Raw genomic sequence first — 25,523 nt, forward strand, 5'->3', positions numbered from 1 at the left:
AGACTGATGAAAACAATGAAATGCCTATATAAAGTTTCAGAAGTGAATTCTTCCCTTTCAAACAACAGAGTTTGGAATAAATGGTTCTTGTCCCCACCTGCCCCTGCACTGCTTGTGTATACACACAAATCCTCCCTCAGACAGGTCTGATAGTATTGCTTCAGACAGCATCCAAATAATCTAAATTTTTTTCTGTTCATACAGACCAAACAGAGGCATAATAACATCAAAAAGCACCTAAAGTTGTACGCTGCTGGCTTAAAATCCAATTTAATTATATGTCTCTTGCTGTGAAACAACACTAAATGAGGAATAATAGTGTTGTTGCTTCTGTTGGTTTAGGCACAATTAAAACTGCCAGCAAAGCATTAACCTGACTGAGGATTAATCGTTGTGTCCTCATTTAAAGGGCTTATTACGGGCTGCCTGCTTCTATTGTAAGCAGTGAGATTTCCCACTGCCAAAAATTTGGAGTAATTCATATTCACATTTCATTTCATATGCCAGGGCCAGGTTAATATTGACCCAACCCTCTCAGCAGTTTGCCAAATGGCCTGGACTACCTACCGTCCAGTGAATGCCAGCTCCTCTCCAAGCTCATGCTGCTCTGGCATCGCCTCGTCCTCGGCCAGGCCTCCTCCTCCCCCAGCTGTACCGTTCATCTGTCCCAGCTCATTCAAGGAGAACACTGACTTCCTGCGGAAAGGAGGTAACCAAGTACAAAGTCGAAACAAATAGTAGCTCTATCCATTCATCTATTTGTGTTTTCTGAAGGCTTGTTCAGAAGCTTGCAAGCTTTGACTGATAACACGGAGAGGCCCTTTTCACTGTGTATTAAGATCTAATCTCTAATCTTTCATTCAGGAATTGCCGTGGGTCTAATTCTATCACAAAAGCAGTTGATTTTGGTCAAGGTCTAACGTGTTTGTTGTGGGTTGCTCATTGTGCCACAGGCAAAGAAGATGAGTTATTTATGTGTAAACTGAGGCGGATGATAAAACTCTAACCTTTTGTCAGCTGACGGGACTTTCTTTGGCGGCTCAATGCGGATTTTGGGATCCCATTCTCCAGGTGGAAGCACAATCACTTCATCCAGAAACTCATCTATGCCTGCAATGAGGTCTTCCCGATCTCTGGCCTTGTAGGCTACATCACTGAAGAGCTGTGAGGAAGAGAGTGATAATATCAACATATACTGACAATAAGCAAAGGAGAAAAAAAAACCAGCCCTAATTCAATATCAGTCTTAAGCTTTCTTTTCAAATGGAAATTAAAAGGTGTCTACAGCCTGAGGGAAAAAATAATCTTTTTCCCATGAGGGGTTTGTGGTGCATTCATTGATTTTCCTCCTCTCACACAAACAACCTAACTTGATTTTGGACCGGAGAACAATCACTAAATGTATCGGAGTAGTTTGCTCTATGCTGCCAAGTTTATAGAATGACTAAAATCCAGCTAATAACTGGAAATAGATTTGAGTGCCGCTTGCACCAACTGTATGTTAAGTAAACACAAAAAGACAAATTAAAACACTAAAAGAGACAAATGATGTTTCACAATTGAAGTCAGTGTTCCAGTTTTAAGTTCTGCTTTTTTGTCAGCCAGTTTCATGCACAAGAAAAAATCCACAAGGAAACATCCGCTGCCATGGCCTCAGCTGCCACTACTATGCTAACGACATCCAGCTATATCTCACTACATTTACCTTTAGGCATTTAGCATACACTGTTATCCAAAGCGACTCACAAGTCAGGAATATGCTACATGATTGTAGAAGTCTTGGAAGAAATCCACTAGATATGAACAGTGGCCTGAAGGAGGGTGAGATTGTGAAGGGGAGGGGTAAGGAAGGTAAGTGTTAGGACAGAAAATGCTCTTGGAAGAGCTGGGTCTTCAAGAGCTTCTTGAAGATAGAAAAGCCCTCACTACAAACCCTCCACCCTGGAGGAGATTAAAGCCTGGATGACACCCAACCTACTCAAACTCAACAGCAATAAAACTGAAGTTATGATCAAAGTTCTGAGAGGTTGGCAATATCCTCTTCTCTGATATTGATACCATTACCAACCGTCTGGACTAATGCAACAGAGTCCTATTGAGTAGCCACAACCTATGTGGGTAACCACTGTCACCTGCAATGTTAGTGAATGTTAGAGTGGTTAGACAGTGTAAGGGGGTAGTTAGTCAACTAGTGATAACAGTAAAATGCAGTACTCAAGTTGCCAACATTGATTAGGGCTTCTACCTTGTGGCTGAGGGGATTTGTTGTTGTTGAAAATATGTCATACCCCAATGAAACAGAGACCAAATCACTTTTTGGCAGCTGGAATGCTGCATGTTACTATTTGCACTAACCCTTTACGGGTATTTCAACAGTTAGAAGGGCCAGAGAGGACGATAAATTATGTCACAATCCAATGGAACAAAGTGACTTTGACACAAAAATGTCCCCCCAGTTAAAAGGTAGAAGCTAAAACCTGGATACTACAAGTACTGTTTGCATCAACCCTTTACAGATATTTCAACAGGTAAAAGGGGCTGAGAGGGCTATGTTTAAAATATGTAATAGAAGTAATGAAACCAAGTGATTTTGACACAAATTATCCCCTCGGTCTGTAAAAGAAAATGCACATTTATATCTTTTCATCCACTACTGTAAAGAATATTTTGAGTTCTAGGGGAGCCCAAGTTTTGACTTGTCTGATCAACTGACTCCTGTGTTTGTCCATTAAAACTATGATTTTGTTGCGTGAACTCTTGTGCCTCATGCCCTGTGTCTTTGTCTAGGCGTGACCAATCCTTACAGGTTGGCCAACATTAAAGGATGTGAAAGTGTAACTTGATGACATAGATAAAGTGTTTTCAAGCAGGATCAGATGATTCTTCTTCTTTTGTCTTCTCCCTTTAGGGATAGCCACAGCGGATAATCTGCCTCCATCTCGCCTCATTCCTGATCACTTCTGTTACACCAACTGTCCTCATGTCCTCCTTTTCAACAGCCATGACCATTCGCTGTGGTCTTCCTCTTTTCCTCCTGCCTGCCAGCTCCATCTTCAACATACTCTGTCAAGTATAATCACCAAACTATCTCAGCCTCTTACTTTATTTCCAAACCGTTTAACCTGAGCTGTCCCTCAAATATTCTAATTTCTAATCCTGAGTCACTCCCATCTCTTATTGTGGTAACATTCAATATTCAATTAATGTTTTCATTGAACTTATTTGTTATACATACCCCCAAGATTTCTACTTTCCTCAATTGTAAAAATGTATTCAATCTTTGAAGACTACATTTCTGTTTCTATTTAAGTTTTTTAATGTCCAAATCAAAAAGAGGCTGATGGAGAGCACACTTTTTACAAGCCTCTTATTTCTTCACTACTTATTTTATAAAGTCCATCTGGTGTAGTGTTTAGTGATTTTACAGCAACATCTGCAGTCACAACAACAATCTTATCAGCACTCTGATTAGCAACCACAAGCAAACAATGGGTGATTATTATAGGGGAGGGTTAACCCTAACCTTGACTCGTCAAGCAGATGCTAAACAATTAGCATCACTCGCTTGTGTAATTTAAACACAATAAGTGTGGGTTTCTCAGTGGTTCGGTAAAACTCATGCACTGAACCACACTGGCTTTGTTAGGAAAAAAAGGCACACTGTCTTTTTTTGTGACATCATTAGTGAGCTGTTGACAAAAAGGACATGGCATGCAAATATTTGAAAATGCAGAAGCTACTTACATCATCCACCATTAGGGTTGCTATGGCTCGGCCAATCTCATTATACGACTTGGCCTTTCCTTGGGGCCCCAAGAGAATAAAGAGGAATCTGTGCATCAACAAAACAAGTGTGAGGTGTCGATGGCAATTGTCTGTAAAAAAAAAAAGGATCTGTTAAATGATAAATAATTGTTTGATACTGTAGATGATCTCACCTGGTGGGTACAGGAACCTCAGTCAGGCCTCCGAGTGTTGTGGCTTGGGCCAGTCGGACAAAGGCAACAAAGGGTTTGCTGAGGAAATCCACTTCACCCACTAAGACGTTGGATGCCTCTGCATCTCGAGGGATCTTCTTCATGAATTTGTTTTTTAGCTATAGGAAGTAAAAACAGTGAGACGCCACCTTGTGGTAGAAGAGTTTGCCCCAAAAATATAATGTGTCACAATTTTTGCTGCAAAATCGTCAAAATGTATATTTATTTTGAATAAGCTTGAAGCACTGACATAATGCGGTTTGAATCTGTATTGGAAAGCTTTATATTGTGATAACTGTCACTGTTTATACTCGGTGACACAAGTTTCTGACAGTAAATCTAGGAAAAACCATTCCAGTATCAAACTGCTATTTATCCAATCAGAAGCCAGAATGCCACAAAGGTTAGGCTGTTTGTCTATGAATAAATTCACCATATGTACAAGGAGGGAGGAAAATGCTAACTGAAGATATTGATCACTTATGAATAATCTGCGTCGGTCAAATACTACCTATAAATTGGCAACCTATTAATAATGTATGTAGTTATGTATTGATAGTATATATATCACCTATTAATAAAAACATTTGAATTTGAATTTTCAGAAGCTTGATAAATGCTGCCAAGTCACCAAAACTTTATTGTTAGAAAAGGTTTCTGGAGCAACATTAGCTCCTCCTCCAGGAAGTGTGCAGGTTGTAGGAAATCCTACTTGACCTTCTTGTCCGACTACTTGAAAAAAGTACCAGGAATTAGGTACTATCACTGATAGAAACACAAAATAACCATGCCGAGGCAAGGTGAGTCGAGTCGAGCCAGTGAAAACACGCCATAAGTGAATATTAGTGACTAGTGTAACTCTAGGCCCAGGACTTTTTTGGAAGGAGGCCAGAATTAGAGGCCAGAATTAGAGGCAGGCCTCTATTTCTATTTGAGCAAAACAGACTACCAGTTGAATGAATAAAAACAAGATTGTGTGTCTATTAGAACCTATAAAATACTAGGTTCATTTATTGAAAAAGTACAGTTACCATAATATATGGTATGTATACAGAACACCAACAACAAATACCGGTAATTCAGGCTAAATTAACAAAAACGTAGCAAACATACCAGTAATGCATTTAAAACACTTAGTTAAAAACCATAAAAATCATCCTCATCAGTTTCCTCCTCCTCTTCATCTCTCCCTGTAATCTCCTCATCACTCACGCCAGCCTCTAAAACAAGTTAATTCAGGGATGCACCAATTTTTGGGGCCGATTTCGATTTCCGATTTTTCAAGAAGTTTTACCTGCCGATACTGATTTTAGCCGATTCTGATTTAAATTTTTTAAACCACTTTACAGCATACAGAAAGATATATATTTTCTTTAATAAAACATTATAAAACCGTGCCAACAATGCCTCTCTCTCTCCTCACACAGGTAAATGACAAACAAACAAATGCTGAGTGCTGATCAAATGTTTTGTGCAAGTGATTTAAGGTCCTGACTCTTCATTCAGTGATTTAAACAAATATATAAACATTAATGAAACGTTTACATGCAGAGCGAGCGCTCACTCGCTAAGCAGACAGCAGCGCCGCGGCTGCGCAGATGTTGTGTAATCAAATACACCGGTGTGGCGGTATATTAAAAATTCATATCATAACGGAAAAAAAAGCGGTATTCGGTATGAACCGGTATACCGCCCAGCCCTACACTCTACTACATGTGCGTGTAGCCGCGTGCACGTGTGTTGCTGATGCTGCGCGATGCGGGTGCCGGCTTATTAAAATCGGAATATTTCTGTCTGACCGGCCGGTCGCCGATTGCAGCCGATCACGTGAAAATCGGCCGGTTCCGGTCACTGGCAGATTCATCGGTGAATCCCTAATTATTATACAGTTCCTCTTCGTCCTCCTCTTATCCCGCTGCGTGTCTGTTCTCTTCCTTGCACAGGCGGGCATCAGTCAGGGTGCAGCCTCCTGAGATCACCAGAGTTGTGATGTTGTAGAGCCTCAATTCCTGGTTAGTAGAGGTGGTAGGCAACCCGCACTAGCAGGCGTGGGCGAAAACTGAATTTGCCTACCACTCATCACGAATGGCCCCCCAGAAGAGGACATACGGCTTGAGTTTAGTGCCATCAGCCTTGGCAGCAAGGACAACAGTGAGATGACTTTTCTCATAGCCTGTTGTTTTGAGCGCAACACTCTTCGTCCCTCTTTCGTCAATGGTGGGAAACACCATATCGAACCAAACAGTCTCATTCATTGCAATTATGTCCTTCTCTGAAATCTTTTTGGAGACGGCAGTCTTGCTCACGTAGTCGACAAGTTTCAGTTGTCAACCCCTGCTAGCCAGAAATCGCTCACCTCAATCACTCACTAGGGTAGAGCCTTGTTTCTGATAATTTTTCTCGACACTCGGTTACGATTGTCCCTCATTGAATGGATCCACTCAGAGAGTTTTGTGTCCTCGCTAACCTTTTTTCTCCCCCCTCCTCATGGCAGTCTTGCTCTCTTTTTGTTTGCCGGGGCTGGATCTACTTTCTGCTTTTTCCAGTATCTTATTCTTTTCGAGTCAATGTTAAAATGTTGAACAGCTTGCTCCCAAGAGTGCTCTGCAGCATATTCCAGCACGGTCTCTTTGAAGTTGATGTTGAATTTTCCTCTCCTCTTTGGCTCCGCAGCTGCCATGGTTAACAACGTTAGCCTACCGGTGACTGAAGTCTCACGTGCTAGTCAGAAAGATCGCTTGGAGGAAAAGCGCAGAGCGCAGCAGCGACGCACAACGCAGCAGAGAGAGAGAGAGAAACCACAGTGCAGGTGCGGTGCACAGAAAAAAAGGCCCGTCTGCACCAGATGAGGGGGCACACTCTATAATATAATATACTATAATTGTAATGCCTTGACTTTAGTGAGGTAAGCACACACAGTCCCTGCCATAACAAAAGTAGAAGAAGAAAAAACAATGGTACAGAATTAGCACAATAACTTATTTCGGTTTTCTGGTTTCAGCCAACTGTTTCCTGATTTTCGGTGCATCCCTAGTTATATTGCTCTTGCCAATAAAGACATTTCATGCTCATGTGTTCCCCCAGCTGCTTCTCAAAGTAGATGTTTTCTGTAATACAGAGTTCTGTAATGTTTTGAGTTACTTGGCCTTACTTCATGAGTCACCATAATGGTCCTTCAAAAAGCCTCAGAATGCCCCATTTTTACCTCAAATTTTCAAATGATCCACACCAACCCGCCACCGCTCAGTCGCTCCACTCCCTCGCCATGTACTCTCCATAGTGATTCCCAAGATGGCGGGGCGGGCACACGCAGCGGCTCGAGGCTCTTGGCTTGTTATGTTTGTTTTCATGTTTTTGTTCGTGTTCTCACCTTTAACACGTATAGTTGAGGCATTGACCCAGTACAGTAGGGCTGAACTATGGGATTTGGGGAAAAACTCCGGACTTTGCCCACCTCCAAAGCTGGATTTTATCAGAGGCTCTCATCACACCCCTTTTGTGGCCAAGGAGACGGAGGAGAAAACGTAAACAAAAGCGGGGCAAGCGGAGCGGGGTGCGTGCTAGGCTACAAGCTAAACCACACAGACCGGCGCTGCCCAGTCTCCTCCTCGCGAACGTCAGGTCACTCACCAACAAACTGGACGAGATTCGACTGAGGATCGTCTCACGAAGAATGGACAGCTGTGTGGCGATTTTTACCGAGACCTGGCTGGATAACAACATCCCCGATGCAGCGGTGGAGCTGGCAGGACGCTCTCTGTTCCGGGCCGACAGGACTGCAGCTTCGGGCGAGACCAAAGGCGGAGGTTTGGCACTGTACATTCACAACGCGTGGTGTACAGCCACAAGCATAATTGGAACTTTTTGCTCCCCCGATTTGGAATATCTGGTCATGAAGTGCAGACTGTTTAAACTAGTTAGAGAACTCACCTCTGTCATAATCATAGCAGCCTACATACCACCGCGAGCTCACGCTAAACTAGCACTGGAGGAGCTGTACTGCCTGATTAGCAGCCAGATGAACGCTAATCCAGAGGCGGCTGTGATTGTGGCGGGGGACTTTAACCATGTGGAATTGAAAGCTGTTCTCCCCAAGTTCCACAAATTCATAAACTTTCCGACCAGAGACTACAACATACTGGACCAGGTTTACTGCAACATCCGAGGGGCATACAAGGTTGCAGCAGCTCCTCACCTCGGCATGTCAGACCACATCTCTGTGGAACTGACCCCTGCATACAGACCTCTGATCTGCAGGACCAAGCCCACCACCAGAACCATTCAGGTTTGGACTGAGGAGGCTTCCTCAGCCTTACAGGATTGTTTTGAGCAGACAGACTGGGGAGTGTTCAAGGAAAGCACTGATCTAGAGGACTACACGTCATCTGTGCTGTCCTTTGTTCACTTCTGCACTGATGCTGTCCTACCCACAAAGACAATCATGGTTTTTCCTAACCAGAAGCCTTGGATGGACGGCACAGTGCGGCACCTGCTAAAAGCCCGGAATGCAGCCTATAGGTTGGAGGACAGGCTGGCGTATAGCAGGGCCCGGAAAGATCTGAAAAAGGGCATCGAGCTGGCAAAGCACAGGTACAAGCAGCGCATTGAGGAGCACTTTAAGGACAACAACCCACGCAGTATGTGGAAAGGCATCAGAACCATCACAGACTACAAACAAAGCAACCAGCAGGTCAGCCAGGACCCCACTCTACCTGACACCTTAAACAACTTCTTTGCACGCTTCGACTCTCCAAGCAGCAGAAGGACTGTAACCTTCCCCGACAGAGACACATCATCAGCCTCTCGTCCTGGAGCTACACCAGGTGACATCCGTCTTGATCGGACCCTGAAATCATGTGCTGACCAACTGGCAGGAGTTTTTCTGGACATCTTCAATCAGTCTATGCAGCTTTCCACGGTCCCTGTGTGCCTGAAGTCCTCCATCATTGTGCCTGTGCCGAAAAAAACCACCATCACCTGCCTCAATGATTACCGCCCTGTTGCTCTGACCCCGGTCATCACGAAGTGCTTCGAGAGGATCCTCCTGAAGTACATCAAGGACGCCATCCCTGCTGGGCTGGACAGCCTGCAGTTTGCCTACAGGGAGAACAGTTCTACGGAGAATGCCGTCTCATTAGCACTTCACACGGCCCAGACTCACCTGCAGCATCCTGATACCTATGTTAGGATGCTATTTGTGGATTTCAGTTCAGCCTTCAACACTGTTCTCCCGGACATGCTGGCCCTGAAACTCCACAACCTGGGTCTGTCAACATCGCTCTGCTCCTGGATCAGAGACTTCTTCACCAACAGGCCACAGGTGGTGAGGATAGGGGAGGCCACATCTGCCTCACTAACCCTCAACACTGGCACGCCGCAGGGCTGTGTGCTCAGCCCTGTCCTCTTCACCCTCTTCACACACAACTGCTCTGCCATTCACGCCACAAACATGGTTGTGAAGTTTGCAGATGACACCACCATAGTGGGTCTCATCTCCAACAACGAGACCCACTACAGAGGAGAGGTCCAGAACCTGACCCAATGGTGCTCCGGAAACAACCTTGTCCTAAACACCAACAAGACCAAGGAGGTCATAGTGGACTACAGGAGGTCCAGGAAGACTGAACACGCTCCCCTCAGCATACATGGTGAGGAGGTGGAGCGTGTGGACAGCATAAAGTTCCTGGGCATCCACATTTCCTCTGACCTCTCCTGGTCTGTGAACACTTCACACCTGGTGAAGAAGGCCCAACAACGGCTCTTCTTTCTCAGGAAGTTGAAGCGGTCTGGTCTTAAACTTTTACAGAGCCACTGTAGAGAGCATCCTGTGTCTCAGCGTGACAGTGTGGGGCGGGACCTGCACCGCACAGGACAGGAAGAACCTAGCCCGGGTGGTGAGGACAGCACAGGGGATTGTGGGACGCCGTCTCCCAGATCTGGACTCAGTTTACACTGCCCGAGTCCAGAGAAGGGCCAGACGGATAGCATCAGATCCCACACACCCGGGCTACACGCTGTTTGTTCCGCTCCCATCAGGAAAGCGGTACAGAAACATCAAAGCAAAAAACAATAGACTCCGGGACAGCTTCTTCCCCAGAGCTGTGAAAGCAATCACCCCCCTGCAGTGAAAACGACTCACATCGCTTCTCTCCACCCAACACCCACACGCACCCTCTCGCTCCTTCTCACACCTTCTCACAGACCCCTGCTGACCAACCCCCCACCCAAACTAAGCCCCCACACACACACACACACACCATCTACACAAATGACTGGACTTGCACTAAGCTGCACTTTTATATTTTGTTATATGTTGTTGTTAGTCATATATTTTGTCGTGTTTTACATTTTTGTGTCTGATTCAAGTGTTTAAGTCTTCTGTTGAGTTTACATTTTGTTGTGTCCTTTTAAGTGTTAAGTCTTTCGTCAATCTTGTTATTTTATCGTGTGCTTTTAAGCCGGGAGTCACTGCAAAATTTCGTTATGTCCCCATAATGACAATAAAAATTCTTGATTCTTGATTCTTGATAGTGAAATTTTACTAGAAAAACCCCTGACACCCTTACAACACACGTGCCTAGATGTCCTACATTAGTCGGCTCCGTGGTGGTCATGGCCCCGAGGAGCCACGGTGGGGCGTCCCTTATTTTCATTTCTGAAAGGTGGCAACCCTAATAAGGACTCGCGTTAGTTGTGGATTATAATGAATGAATGAATCGTTTGTTTTGATTATAATTGTTCAGATGAGGAGCATTCCAGCTGTCATTTAACTATTTCACCATTATACAGTAAGCAACTATTGCATGCGTTTAGCAGAGTTTAGTTGATTGTATAGCAAAGAAATCTAATAGTCTTTGCTTTTAGATTTTTGATTAGGCTACCATTGATGTAATGTTAAAAGCGATATAAGCTGTACAGGGGTGTGCAGGATAATGTATGGCTACAAGAATGACTGGAGGAGTGCAGGTCTCTTGCATTTTGATTCGTAACGTTATAGCGATATTTTAAGTGCTCTGGTGACTTTCTAATGAGCTAAACAGTCTCATCTGTATATTTTTGCGTTCAATTAGACATTTAAAAACGTTGGTTCTAATAATAGCCCCGGCCTCTATTAGAGACCGGCCTTTATTTACCCCCGCCGACAGCGAGACCCGGCCGCTAATGGAATACAGGCCAATATTAGAGGATTTATGGTAGTATCCTCTATCTGCCTCTCAATGATGTCATATCATAAAATAAGTGGCTGTTTGGAACAAAACAACCCAGTGTTTTTGCACCAAAACATAATGTATCCACACACAGGAAACAGAGGAATGGCATTATTAAGTTAAGCTACAGAAAATAACAATAACACACAGCAAAGGAGAGCTCTGCCAATAACCCGCAGCCCGACTGTGCTGCTACATGTGAGGGCCCAGCACGCGGACTAGGACAATGAGATCCATGCTCTCTCTCAATGTCAGTTCAATATTGACACAGGAAATGCAGCACGTATACAAATACACAGTAGCACAATGTCATTTCTCTGTTGGCACATGTGACCTAGTGTAGGCCTGTAAATGAAATTTAAAAATCCAAACACTCATAGCTGAGACAGCCAGCACTCGTACATCCTCATAGCTGCACAAACAAATAAGGTTCACAGCCCACATTGCACACTGCTAAACAATTTCCCATTAATGGTTATTTTATATTATCCATTGAATTGAAAGGCACTTGATACCGACATCTCTGTCGACAAGCCCAGTGTCCTAATCCCATCAACAACAACACGCCCTTGTAACTGCTCAAGCATGTGTCACCAGGGTTTAAGCCATATCATGACAATCAGCCAAAAACAATGAGTGAGTTATGTGTTTGCACGCTTCGTCCATCACAAGCTGTCACCTTCTCTGGCAGCTGCAATTAATGATTGATGCCTCTCAGGACAGAACTCACTCTCACCACATAACAATGCCTTACCTCCACATGAGATAGGTTATCTCACAATAATGGAAGCAACAAAGTGAGAAATGAGTGTGTTCTCCAGAGACTGTGCAGATAAACACATGCATTAGAAAAGACTGCAGCATGAATTTGGTTGTTGTATTTAGTCTTGTGTATAAAAGTAAAGCTACACATTTTTTTAATTCATGTACTGTGTAAAGATGTACAGTAGACGTGTGATTTACGACTGACTTACCTGGTCTGTGCTGGGAGTATCTGCAATATCATTCATACTTCTACTCTGAGCATGACCTGGGAGACAACACAGGAAGAGTAACATGAATAACAACTACTGTAAACTGAACATGCTCTTAGATAATTTCATATATACACATACATTTACATATTTATATACAGTACTGTGCAGAAGTCTTAGGCCAACATTGTTGTTCTAGCAATGCTAGACAATAGAGGATCATTATTCCTATTTCCCTTTACTGGAACACATCCAGAAAAGTATGTATGCAGTTTTTTTTTTTTAATTTCATAAAAAAAAATCAAAAAAAAATCCTCTACAGGTGTCAAGTATTTAGCGTGATCTACCCTTACACTTGAAGAATAACAAAGCTATGTTAATACTGGAGTGGAACCTTAATTACTAGTTAGTTACTGGTAAATCCTGTTTGTTCTACAGTGAGTGCGTTTACATGCACACTAACGACTAACAATTACTGGCAATAATCGGGTAGCTGGAATAAACCGTTTAAGTTGTATACATGTGTCTAAGAATCAGATTATTGACAGAAACCTCGGTGTGTTAAACAGTTTTTCAAAAGCTGATAATGGCAATAAACTGATAATGATATTGGTTTATTTCGTTTACATGAGCACTTAAATAACCAGATAACCTCAAAAACCTGATAATAATCGTTTTTTTTAGTGTGCATGTAAACGCATTCTATTTAATTTAAAGAAATATCTGCTGTAAAAAACGTCTTTTACACCAGGTTTATTCAAGACATGCTTGAGCATTACATACACATGTTGCATGAGTTAAACTCATTGACAGCTCGCTATAATAAAACCAGCTTTGAGTCACATCACTTCATTCCAAATTCCAATGATCACAGAATTTGACAGACAGAAAAAACAACAGAGCTGGTGGTGCCTGAAACTTTTGCACAGTGGTGTACATTAAATACATGATACAAGCAGCATAACATGTTCATTTAACATTCACTCTATTTTGGAACTTGTGAAACTATACTTAAAGAACAGACATGGGGGGTCATACAAAACCAGCTCACTGAGCTCAGACGTTCTTCAACCTGTCAGGACACCCAAGTAAAAAAAACCCACAAAAGTCATACATTATAGCTGGCCAACAAAATTATATTAGGGCTGTCAAAATTAACGCGTTAACGCAGGATGATTAATTTGTGGAATTAACGCGTTCATTTTTTTTAACGCATCAACGCACTTTCTCACTTTCATCGCGCTACGGGTAGACGTGCAGTTTATGAACAGGCAAGGTAGGCAACTGCTTGGGGAGCCCGAGCCGATAGGGGGGGCTCCCGACACTTGGAGCCTAAATGCATCAGTGAGCAGCCACATCCCCGTCCCCCCTAAACAACAATGGTTGATTTGCAATGACATCTCAGTAGGAAACCTCCCTAAAGGGGCCCCACGTCTCCTCACGTTAACCTGTGTGAAGTTATCGTTCTGCAAGTTGTAAATGAAGCTGAAGGAAAATTAGTTATCAATCAGGAAGTTAGAAGAGGAAGAAAAAAAAGAGGATGAAGAAAAAAGAAAGAAAGACACACAGTTGTAAGTGGCGCTACTGGTGCAGATAATGATATAATCATAACATTAACAGTCACTGTCTAACTAACGGGGACACAGACAGCAGCTAACGTTAGCGTCAGCTAGCATTCTGACGCTAATGTTAGCTGCTGTCTGTGTCCTGTGCTAACTAGTAGAAGCAGTGCTTCTCCTGCTGTGGGTTTAGTTCCCCAATAAAACTATTTAACTTCTATACTTTATATTTTGTTTATAATGTGAGTTATTTACAGTGCAATGCATTAAATAAAAGTTTTTTAAAAAGTTATTTACAGTATTTTATTTTTTCTATTTATTTATATTGTATTAAAATGTGGATTATTTACAATGTAATGTTTATTTTTTACTAAGTTTGTATAGGTTTTTTTAAAAGTTATTTACAGTATTGTATTGTTCTTTACATTTATATTTTCACATACTTTATTTATCTCTCCGTTCCTACAACAATATAAAGAGAACATTTTAATTTTTCTGGCATATTTACGAATGGTAATTAATCTTGATTAATCGTCATTAATCCACAGCTAACCTGTGATTAATCTGATTAAAAATGTTAATCTTTTGACAGTCCTAGTTTTTAATGTAGAAGTTATTGTTTCTTGCATTTATTGTAGCAAAAAAAACACATTATGACATTATGACCTGTTATTACATTATGAGTTTCTATATAGTTGGGCTCATAATATAATAAATTGTTACATTATTACATTACGGGCAATTTACGTTATGTTCTCATGATTTTATTACATTATGAGCCGATTATTACAATATGAGCTATTATAGGGTCTTAAGAGTTCTGGGATAATTTATGTGGAGAATGGTTCATGGATGCTGATACTGCAGAGCAATCACTCACGCAGGTGGCCATAGTTGGCAGATTGTTGTTTCATTCTGAGGTCTTCTGTGGATCGGTTAAAGTTAGCCATTGGCCCCGGTCCTAACCCTGGTCCTGGTCCACCTCGAGAACCTACATTACGATCTGCCAAGGGACAGGAAGCAGAAGAAGACACAGTCAGAGGGGACGCTTTGGTATTTACAGTGTCCATGAGATAAGATGAGGTAATCCCACAGCGGTAATTAACTCATCAAATATTAATACACTCCCCATGGAGGATATGAGCCTTGTTGACTTCAGGACTGTGTTGATTTATTTACCATGTCAATATGTATAACGAACACTCATATGTGGGCCTGAAATAAACCAATCGGTGGTAAGAATTGCTCTATCTCAGGCATGCACAGCGTTTCGCATGATGGCATGTTATAATTCATGCATGCACTCATTCGTGTACGCACTCACCCACGCAAAATTACCGACATAGACATTGAGTGGAGGGGGGGCGGGGTTTAGTGGGAGTGCCCTTGATCAGAAAAAGCATTTTTTTTCTCCATGTGCCAAAAAAAGAAAAATGACGTAATCTTGATGGAAATCATTCATGTTTTTTACTTTATAACAAAAATAGTGATTTGAATGGGTTTCAATTAGCACATTTTGGTGCGTAGGTGAGTATTTTAGTTCAAGTTGTTTAAAATGGACTAGAAATACACATGTCCATTAGTACAATTTTTTAACAATATGCATGAAAAAGATATGCTAAAAGGTGAACACAAAAGGTAACATGAACCTTTAAAAAAGGTCAATAAAGCAATTTTTAAAACATGACAGAATAATCATGGTTTTTGTCAGTGTTCAAACTCAAGGGAATTTTAGACCTATTAGGTGAGTTTGAATGGATCTTGGGCTCCATTCAGACCTGGTCTTAACATCTGTCCATAGTGACATACAACTGTTACTCTGCTGTACAACTGCTGTAACATGAAGTAATGAATGAGAACAAAATTAGTGTAAAAAACATCAACTTAGGAATGTTGTTATGTGGGACCTAAAAAAGAATGTGATTTTTGGACAAATTTTTTGGAGCCTTAAGACCAGAACTTATGCATTATGTTGGGGATAAAACAACTGTACAATCAAACAGCCACTTCATATTTACTTTATGTAAAACATGATCAAAATGATGTACCCCCATGAGATTATACCAAGGTTTTACCTTTTTGAACAATGTTTTTATGTTTCATATTAAACTGCTGCCAATCGCACTTCTCCCCCACGGGATTACACCTAAATAAATAAATTAATAGTCAACCACTCAAGCCGTTTCCCCCTGTAATATTATTGTGATTGTGCAAAGGACGACATTTAAACTTCCTCATCAGCAGCAGTGTTCTCTCCGACGCCGTCTCTCTCTCTTTTGCTGCTGTGTTACACTTCCTTCTAAAAACTTGCTCAAACTCACGCATTAATATTTTCAACTCCAGTGGGTGAAGAACGTCACCCTCCGCTTCCCCGTTGTCATGGTGACTCGTCGAAACGGGGCTCCGTTCATGCTGTCTTTTTATACTTGTGGTGCAAACTTGAACAAACTAACTCAAATCAGCTGTTGTTGAACCGAAAACTCAGAGTTTCCTATCTCAGAGTAGATCAACTCAGAGTTCAGGGTTAGACTGAGTTTGTTGAACCTGCTTTGTGAAACGGACCCCAGTAGGTGTGTGATTATAGTCTATGGGTGTAAAATTATATAATTTTTAAAAGCCTTAGGACAGACACTCACTGGTGCTGGAGGAGCTGGACTTGCCGATGTCGGCCAGTGAGCGGTGGATTGGCTTCTTGGTCTGGTGCCGATGTTTCCTCAGCAGGACAAAACTGATCTTCTCTCTTAGGTCAGGGGATATCATGTCCTCCTCTATCTGCCTCTCAATGATGTCATCTGGAAAAGACACATGTATGTTACATGAGGAAATATGACATAATACGTAAATCTAGGGTTTACAATGGTATGCTTTCGAAAAGTACAATATTGTAGTATATTACTCTATTATACACTAGGTTCTATGTATAGATTCCATAGGGTATAGTATTATCAATAGAAAAATAATTCAAATTCTATTTATTTATTAACTGCTTAATTCAAAATATGGTGTAAACATGTAATAAATAGATGTATAACAAGTAAAGATAAATGATAATAAATATAAAATCGGTCAAAGTGATTGACCTAGTGATTCTGTATAGAATCAGACGATTTATGACTGTCTGTGAGATAGTATGATAGTGTTTGTGAGAGAGGATGAGTGTTTGTGAGAGAGCACGATAGTGTTTGTAAGAGCATATGAGTATGATAGTGTTTGTGAGAGAGTATGATAATGTTTGTGAAAGAGTATGATAATAAATGTGTGTGACTATGATAGTGTCTGAGAGAGAGTATGATAGTGTTTGTGAGAGAGAATGAGTGTTTGTGAGAGAGTATGATAGTGTTTGTGAGAGAGTATGATATTGTTAGTGTTTGTGAGAGAGTATGATAGTGTTTGTGAGAAAGTATGATAGTGTTTGTGAGAAAGTATGCATATGGTAGTGTTTGTGAGAGAGTATGATAGTGTTTGTGAGAGAGTATGAGTATATTAGTGTTTGTCAGAGAGTATGATAGTGTTTGTGAGAAAGTATGATAGTGTTAGTGTTTGTCAGACAGTATGATAGTGTTCGTGAGAGAGTATGATAGTGTTTGTGAGAAAGTATGCGCATGGTAGTGTTAGAGTAGAGTATGATGTAACGTGAGCGCAAGACTGAATTATTTCTCAAACGGCCTCTCATAGAATCTTGTTCCTTTGTTCTTAACATGTTTGAATGACAATATTTCTACATCTGAGTTTCCTCTCTGAAATGGAAAAACGCTGCGTTTCTATCATTTCAGGTGTAATAATATCTGAGTTTTCCCTAATCCTGCTTTCCACTGCAATGGACCACAGATGTCCATTGCAGTGTCCTCATCATTATTATCACCACAGTGACAGCGGCAGTGGTGGTTCCTGAAGAAAAAAAATGTTGGGGGGGGGGGATTTTTTCTGATAATAATAAGGTGACCTATTCAATAGGTGTATAAAGAAAGACAGTATCAATTTGCTGTTAGATGATTAACAGTCCTTCTACTAGAACTCCATAAACAAAAATGATTTACATAAATCTAATGTTGTATGATGTAAAATAGCTAAACAGGACACAAGATGTGTCCAGCAACCACATAAAGACAGGGGCAGCATATTAAGTCAAGTATTTATTAACTGACCAAGGATCAAGAGCTTTTACAACCTTTACCAGATACAAACAAGATAGTGCAGTCAAATGATCAGTCAAAATCATTATTGAGATGAGTTGCTAAAGGCATCTTAGAATACTTTACTGGGAGACGTGATGTGAAAAGAAGAGAAGTTATCCCCTCCTCTCTTTGCTCAATTTACATATGACGCAAAGACGATTCTGATTGGACAATGACAGATAATATGTCTAGAACACTGATAATAACTACCTTTGCTGGCAGAGACAGCTGGAAGGAATATTAGTACTAAGGATTTTTGGAATTGCTTAGGAAAAAAAATTCTCTTTCTCCTCCTCTGCATCTAACCAATCTGATAATGACTTTAAAATATTAAAGTCTGTCTGAAGCTGTGAAGTTCTACAATTACTGCTCCTCTCTTCTCCACTGTTGGCTGTGCTCAGATGTTGCTTTTCTTTTTATTATTTATTCAGTAAAATTACTTTTTTGTTGTCCTATAATTTATTTGCTCAAAGTTTGTTAAATGCCCGTCACCATGCTGCTGTGACACAACCAATTTCCAGCTTTCAATGACATCAATTAAGTACCAATCTGTCACTCTCTATATATGTGAGGATGCATCAAAATTAATCTGGGAATCATTCACACTTTTGTGTTGTTTATTTGCATCATCATGGATGTTCAAAGGCCTTTAGGCTGTTGAAAAAAAAAAAAAAAACGACTAAAAGGTAAATGAACTGCGATCGTACTTACTGTAGGTCAATGAATAAAGTTTATTCTGTCATCTTCTATGTTCCGTGCGCTCAGCAGTGAAAACACACAGCTGCACCTCATCACTCCAATCAGAAGGCGTGTGTGATTCAGAAAGCAGCTGTCAGCTGGAACACAGTGGCTGAATCTAATCCTTAGTTTTGAGTTAGTTTTATATCATGACTACTGTGGATAAATCTGTTGGTGTCACTCCTAGTTTATAGTCTGTCTACCTACCTACCTACCTATCCATCCATCCATCCATCCAACTATAAATAGGATCAAAATTATGCTTCGTTATTGAAATGACAGCAGAACATTCCCAGAAACTACTGGATTCTCACACTTTATGAGAAACGATCAGGAAAGAGACAAAGCCCTGAAGATCTCACCAATTATTTGAGGCATTGAGTAGCCGTCCAAGTCCAGCAGCACCGTTCCTGTCTGGAGACATGTCCTGAGTTCGAAAAGGCTGTGCAGCGACAGCGTGGACACATGGGGTTTACTCCACCGCTCGCCACCCTCCTCTACCTTCTCCTCAAACTTCACCCACCTGAAGGAGACAGAATACACAGAGAATAAAGTCAAGGTGGGGAATAAACACATCTGCTTGAACTTTTGTTTGAGTTTGGCACTGAGGCTCTGCTGGTGCTGAGTGCTCTGTGGATGTCTGAAGTCTGAGTTGGTGGCTTTAAGGCATGACACGGGTTGAATGTAAAGTAGAGCGTTTGTGCTAAGAATCACAAGCCTCAGGTCATTCACAGAGGAACAGTGAGCTGCTCAGCACTGGCCTTATATTGCAGTATATTTTAATGTTGCAGTACATAACTTTTTGTGATTTATTGTTGAAAACAGTCAAACTGTATGACGCAATACTATGAGACCTGACCAAGGGAGTGTTTGTGTGTATATCAATCAATCAATCAATCAATCAAATTTCAACTGTCAAAAACAAAGTTTGTCTCACAGGACTTCACAGGGTTGGTAACATCCTCTGTCCTTAGACCTTCGACCAGGGTAAGGAAAAACTACCAGGGAAAAAACCCTTATAACAGGGAAATAAGGTAGAAACCTTAGGGAGAACCACAGGTGAGGGATCCACTCCCTGGACGGACAGTAGATGTTACCCAAAACATACAATACATAATTACAAAGACATATGTATAAAGCAACGGAGGCGAGAAGCATTTACCACCAACCTGCTAAATGGGTGGGTTTTTAGAATTCAAAATAGAAAGGTTTGATGGGACAGTAGTCATTAAAGATTGACAACGAGAGTAATAGTGAAAATAATAACATTCAATTTATGATTAATTTTATATTGCTTTTATTTTATTTTTGTCAAGTGAACTTTGAACTGTAAGGTATTTTGAAATTTCACAAATTCTGTCCGACTTTATACATTTTGAGTACTTTTTGCTCAGGTGTGTTTAAATGGTTGGTGAAATGTTAATATGTTTTTCATCAGATTGTCAATAGGTTGTGCTGGAGAAAAAAGGATATAAGACACTCTATAGTGCACATCCTTATAGCCTCTGTATATACAGTACATTTTAACATAGTGTTGGAAAAAAGCAGTTAAATGTGTTCTAATGGTTAATAGGTGGTACTTGGTATAAACACTTTGAAAAACACTGCTTTAAATGTAGGCTGTCATCTCATTAGCATCCATTTAAGTAGTATCCCTTTGAATCCAGCAGATAAGTTAAGGTTTCTTGGACATAATCATTTACAGCACACGATGTATACTCCTATTTCGTCTCTCTCTGCAGACAGCACCAAATACCTGCTAATAAATCAACCTAATACTCTCTTTAAGCTGGCTCATAAATATCTGTGTGTTGCAGGGACATCTGTATGTTCTCATCTCCGGGCAGTAAATAAAGACAAAACCCTCCAATACATTATTTTTCGGTCTCAGGGAAAACTTGTTCCCAATAATCACAATACCTTAATAAATTACTCAACTTAAAAACAGATGGATAAAGTTACACATTTCAGTGACTGGTAGGAATAATTATTTTTCAAATTTTATATGAAACAACCACTGCCCCAGGCTCACAGTCTAAATAATGTTTAATTAACATTCCTTATACATGAAAATTGAAATTAATTAAACAGACTAAAAACAGTTTGGCATGATTCCCATGTATATTTGGGAGAAATCACTGACTTAGCCCTTGTTTAGACTGCAGCACATATCTGATTTGTAAGCATATCCAATCTGATCTTCCTGACCAACTGTTCACATTATGTTTTGCAAGTGATCAGATCAGATCTGATATGTCCACATTGACATTGTCAGGTAGTCTAGTCGTCCACATAGATTTCTATAGTTAGAATAGTATAGAAATCTGTGTCTGTATATTTGGAGCCACGTTTCAAACTTCCTTCAGATTTTTAAACTATTGTCTTCCACTGTGTTGATCATTTTACATGCCTCCAATTAACTTCCGTCTCTCCAGATCTACATCATTGTTGTTGTCTTAGGCCGTTTCTCAATATTCATACTTGTCCGTACTTGTGTACTCCCGTACTTGTGAAAACGTCATCAGCCTCAGTCCAAGTTCTGTTCCATTTCTCAAGAACGCAAGCAGCGAGTACGGTTCTCATACCCGGAAGTGTTCTCGCTCCGCCCATTTTACCAAGTATGCATCGGGTGGTGACTTGAGCATACTTGGGAAAGCCATATATCCCAGAATGCATTTCGGCGGAACATAGCAGGATAAAATACTAATTTAAACCTGAAAGAAATATTTTTCTGTGTCCCGGAACGCAGTTTTGAAATCATTTGAAGCGAGAAATAAGTCATTTAGAATCCAAACATGTGGTTCGTGTAATAAGATTTGACGTATTTATAGTATGACAGCGGCGCTGTCGGAGGTTATCAGCTCCGCCTCTGTGGACGCTGATATCCATAGATAGAATCCATAGATTTGTTGTTGACATGTTGTTTTGTTTTAATGCAAACGTTTTGACCTGACAGTGTGAACTTTTGTATAATATTAATGTTTCATTTATTGTAACTTTGAATTTTAGATTTATATTAAAGTCGCACTGTCATTGTATATGTATTTGCATATAATGGACACATTTTATAGTGTATAAAATATTTAAAATGTGAAAATAACAATATATGTATTTATTAAAAGTATTTTATATTTTCATTCATCAACACTGTAGGTGGCGGTAATGAGGCTTAAGTGCTTCGCGCCACCCGCCATTCAAACGGTAGAACAAGGAAGTACGCTGCTGTTCCAATTGAAGAGATCGTGCTCATGTACTCCCGTACTTGGCAAGTATGTACTTCAGTCGTACTTCTCAAGTATGTACTTTCCAAGTAAGCCAGTACTGGCATACTTGGGTATTGAGAAACGGTCTTAGTGACCGAGAAGTTCAGACAGAATCACATTCAAAACCACCTCTGCATGTAGTTTGAATCAGCTTTGGAAAAATCAGATCTCGTGTGTTTCGCCTGTGTGTGTCAATCAGCTGCTCAGCTGGTCTTCACCTCCTACACACCTGACTCCAATCTCATCAGGTTCCCTATATCTACACCAGCTCTCCTCCCACTCGAGGCCAGATTGTTGTTTCACTTCATGTGGTAACCGTGCCAGGCTCCTTCAGTATTTTTTTTGAAGACTCTTGTTAAAGTTTTGATCCTGTTTGCTTTACTAATTCTCATTATCCTCTGCTCAGTGTTCCTGACCTGCCATCTGCCTGCCTGCTCTCCACCAGCTCACCTGCCTTACCACCCAGCTTCCTCTGCCTGTCCAGCTGCCAGACATCGGCATTGTCTCCCCCTGGCTTTATTTACTGCCAGTTGCTCCCACGCCATGCTATCCTGATCAGTTGAACAAATGGTTATCAGGGGAATGTGTTGTCATTTCATTTAACATGCAATATACAGTATGGGTGTGGGCTGATTTCAAATCTTATTGTTCAGTGTAGAAGCATGACTGGGACTAAAATAATGTCCGTGTATGAGTGTGGTCATTCACCTGGCAGACTCCTTCCACTCCAGCTCGTCTCCTTCCCGCTGCAGAGTGTCCATCTCAGTGAAGAGTGTCGGCGTGCGCATGTCATCATCCTCTCTCAGGATATAACGCAGTCGCTCTGCAGCTGGAGACACTAGATTACATGAGAGAATTTTTATCAGATTTTTTTTGTCATTTTTAATACTACATCTTTATTTCATTTTTTTAGACAAAACCAATATATATTGGGTATTTTGTAGTGTTATTGGTTGATTAAAAAGTAGTTTTTCCTGTTATAATTAAGAAGTTGAGCTAGGTTAGATTTACAGTAGCTTAGTAGTGTAGATTTCTGTACTTTTTGGATACTTTTTGTTGTGAGCTTTCTTGGGCACAAAAACACAGCAGGATTCTTCATAAAGTAATAAACCTGTTAATTAAAGATACGAACAAATGAAAGTCAAGATTAGATTTCACTTTATTGACTTTAATGGGGGATATCCACTTGTTACAACAGCATGGATGGGAGCAGATGTACTACACTAGGATATAACTTAGGCAATATGAAATATACAAAGTACACAATGCAAATGTACAATAACAAAACCTTAACTTGCAAAAATACACCTTAATTACATGTTGTCCTTGATGAGGAAGTGAGAAGAAAAGGAAAGCTAATGGACGACACATGAGCATGGACGATTTTCTGTCCTACTCCATCCCTGGCCATACATAATACACGATAAAACCAAAGCTGCATGCCATGCAAAATCTGACCGAGGGCTGTGATCGGCAAAAAAAAAATACATAAATGTGAAGATGAGGAAGGGTTTTCTGACTTTTTCTTTATTTAATTTGCATTTTACATAACTTTGTATATTCATATATTTGGTACAGTGATAAAAGTTTAACTTTTGCCTTTTTAGACACTTCAGTCCATTAGCCTTTTTGCCATGATGTTGAATCTACTACACTGTATGGAGACTGATTAGAACCCTGTGTTCATGAGGAATGAGATGTCAGCTGGACGTGGGTTAGCGAGCGTGTGGTATTGACCTGTATGACTGTACATGGGCTGAGGCTATTAATGCCAACAAAGATCAATAATATTGAAGCACTTTATTGACAGCACCAGTGAAATCCACTAATATGTTGTCTTTTCTGAATGGGGCGCATGGTGATGGAAATCAATCTTACATCTTTCAGTCGGATGGGTTTTTACCATGAAGTTCAGCAGCTCTTCCACGATTTGCCACTGTAACTGGAAGAGAGGCAATTTGTTTTTCTGGACGCAGGACATGACATCCTCTTATGTTTGTTTTTGTTGGTTATGGTTAAAATGGTGGAGTACACAACGGGATTGTACAATAGAATAATGGTGATGGCAATAGGAAATGTGTCACAGTTCAGACCAGAATGAAAACATCAGCCAAGCTTTCTTGCGTTTGTAGCTACTTTCGTTCTACCTGGACAATTATCATCTCTGTCTTTTTTTTGCTGTCCTGTACATTTTTTTTTTTACCATCAAAGATGTTTTGTTTTTGACCACGACTATTTTCAGCATAACGTAGAGAACTGATTTGGATGAGATGATCTGTGGACGAACGTTATGGCCAAAGGTGATCCAGATATTGGCACTACTGTAGGAACCTCAGCTGCAGATGCAAGAGTGCTTTCTCTTGTTTCTTTTTTTTTGCTTTTATTTGACAGTAGATGGTTAAAAAGGGAGAACAATTGCAGACTGATGTCAGAACTGGACTTTGCAGAAGGCCAGAGCCTCAGAGGAAACACCTCTAACAGAAGGCTGCACTATAAAGTATGTTCAACAAAGCCGACCTCCCATTGAATGAGTTGGCTTGACAAAAAAAACAAAAACAACCTAAGGTCAGCAATATTGCGGATCACAACAGTGTTTGTTTTGTCAACCCAGGTTTTTCTCTTCTGGCTCTGTGGGTGTTCAGATAAAACACATAAAAATGTGACTCCATTTCCACCCAAAATGGGCGGATTTCAGTTGTTTAAGTATTTAAAAATATTTTTGACAGATGAAATAATCGACATTATAGACTTTAAGTTTCAGTGTCCATTCAGCATCAGCGAAGGTTAGCACAAAGGGAGGGACATGGTTTATTATTTTAATTTGACGAAGTGTCACACATTAATGTCACACTCATAGACATAGATGAAAAATAGATGACGATGATCTGTGTTAGTGAGAGGAAAAGAGACAAGTGGCTCTGATTTCGACAGGTTGATGAACGCTTATTATTGCATTTTAAATGATGTTTCTTCACCTAAATCCGGTAGATCTTACAAGGAAGATGACACCATATTTAAAGAGGCTGATTAAATGAAGTGCAACACTTTCTTTTAATAATTGTTTTCATGCTAAAACTCTGAACAGAAGCTGGTTGTTGCCATAGTGATGTAGCCAAGTTAAAAGAGAGCCACATGCATGACACGGAAACCCACTAATATTACTTCCTAGTGCAGCCTTCAAATTAGTAATTCAGAGTACATCTTTGTTGTCCTTAATATAATCCTACCAAAATGCCTGAGTCAAATAAAATGCCACCTAAGCATCTACAGCACACAAAAAATCCTTCCTTCCTCCAATAGGCATTCACTGCTATTGTTTACCGGGCTGCAACCTGAGAGTGGCTACTACTAAAACATGGAACGGTTTGTAAATAAAATACGTCAACTCAAGCCAAATGAAGTAAAAACAGGCCCAGATTAAACAGATAATGTTACTAAAACAATCACTGCTGATGATTTAAAGATGGACTGGATTTGGATTTACTGACGGTATGGAACACACATTATATCTTTTAACTTTTAGTGCATTTGACATTAAATGTCATTGAGAGTGGTATTGAAACATTGGTTAAAATCTTAAAAATTTATTTGGACCATCATGGCAGTATCCTAGTGAAGAACCATGTTCT

The 25,523-nt window shown here is 40.5% G+C and overlaps 1 protein-coding gene across 1 annotated transcript in view; it reads right to left on the reverse strand.

Moving 5' to 3' along the window:
* The window catches only part of slc4a5a (solute carrier family 4 member 5a), a gene marked incomplete at its 3' end in the record, with an annotated part of 46,959 nt that extends 24,289 nt beyond the window's left edge, over positions 1 to 22,670 (reverse strand). The window contains exons 1-9 of the mRNA XM_083886640.1: positions 22,603 to 22,670; positions 18,994 to 19,154; positions 16,355 to 16,510; positions 14,599 to 14,721; positions 12,160 to 12,215; positions 3,939 to 4,096; positions 3,745 to 3,832; positions 1,008 to 1,162; positions 568 to 696 (exon numbers count right to left, since the gene is read on the reverse strand). Coding sequence (XP_083742766.1) covers positions 568 to 696; positions 1,008 to 1,162; positions 3,745 to 3,832; positions 3,939 to 4,096; positions 12,160 to 12,215; positions 14,599 to 14,721; positions 16,355 to 16,510; positions 18,994 to 19,154; positions 22,603 to 22,655 — 1,079 coding nt within the window. The 5' untranslated portion in view covers positions 22,656 to 22,670. The remainder of the gene's footprint in view (positions 1 to 567; positions 697 to 1,007; positions 1,163 to 3,744; positions 3,833 to 3,938; positions 4,097 to 12,159; positions 12,216 to 14,598; positions 14,722 to 16,354; positions 16,511 to 18,993; positions 19,155 to 22,602) is intronic.
* Positions 22,671 to 25,523: the final 2,853 nt, after the last annotated feature.

This window comes from Microchirus variegatus (assembly GCF_963457635.1).
Source record: "Microchirus variegatus genome assembly, chromosome: 3".
Taxonomy (NCBI): Eukaryota; Metazoa; Chordata; class Actinopteri; order Pleuronectiformes; family Soleidae; genus Microchirus; species Microchirus variegatus.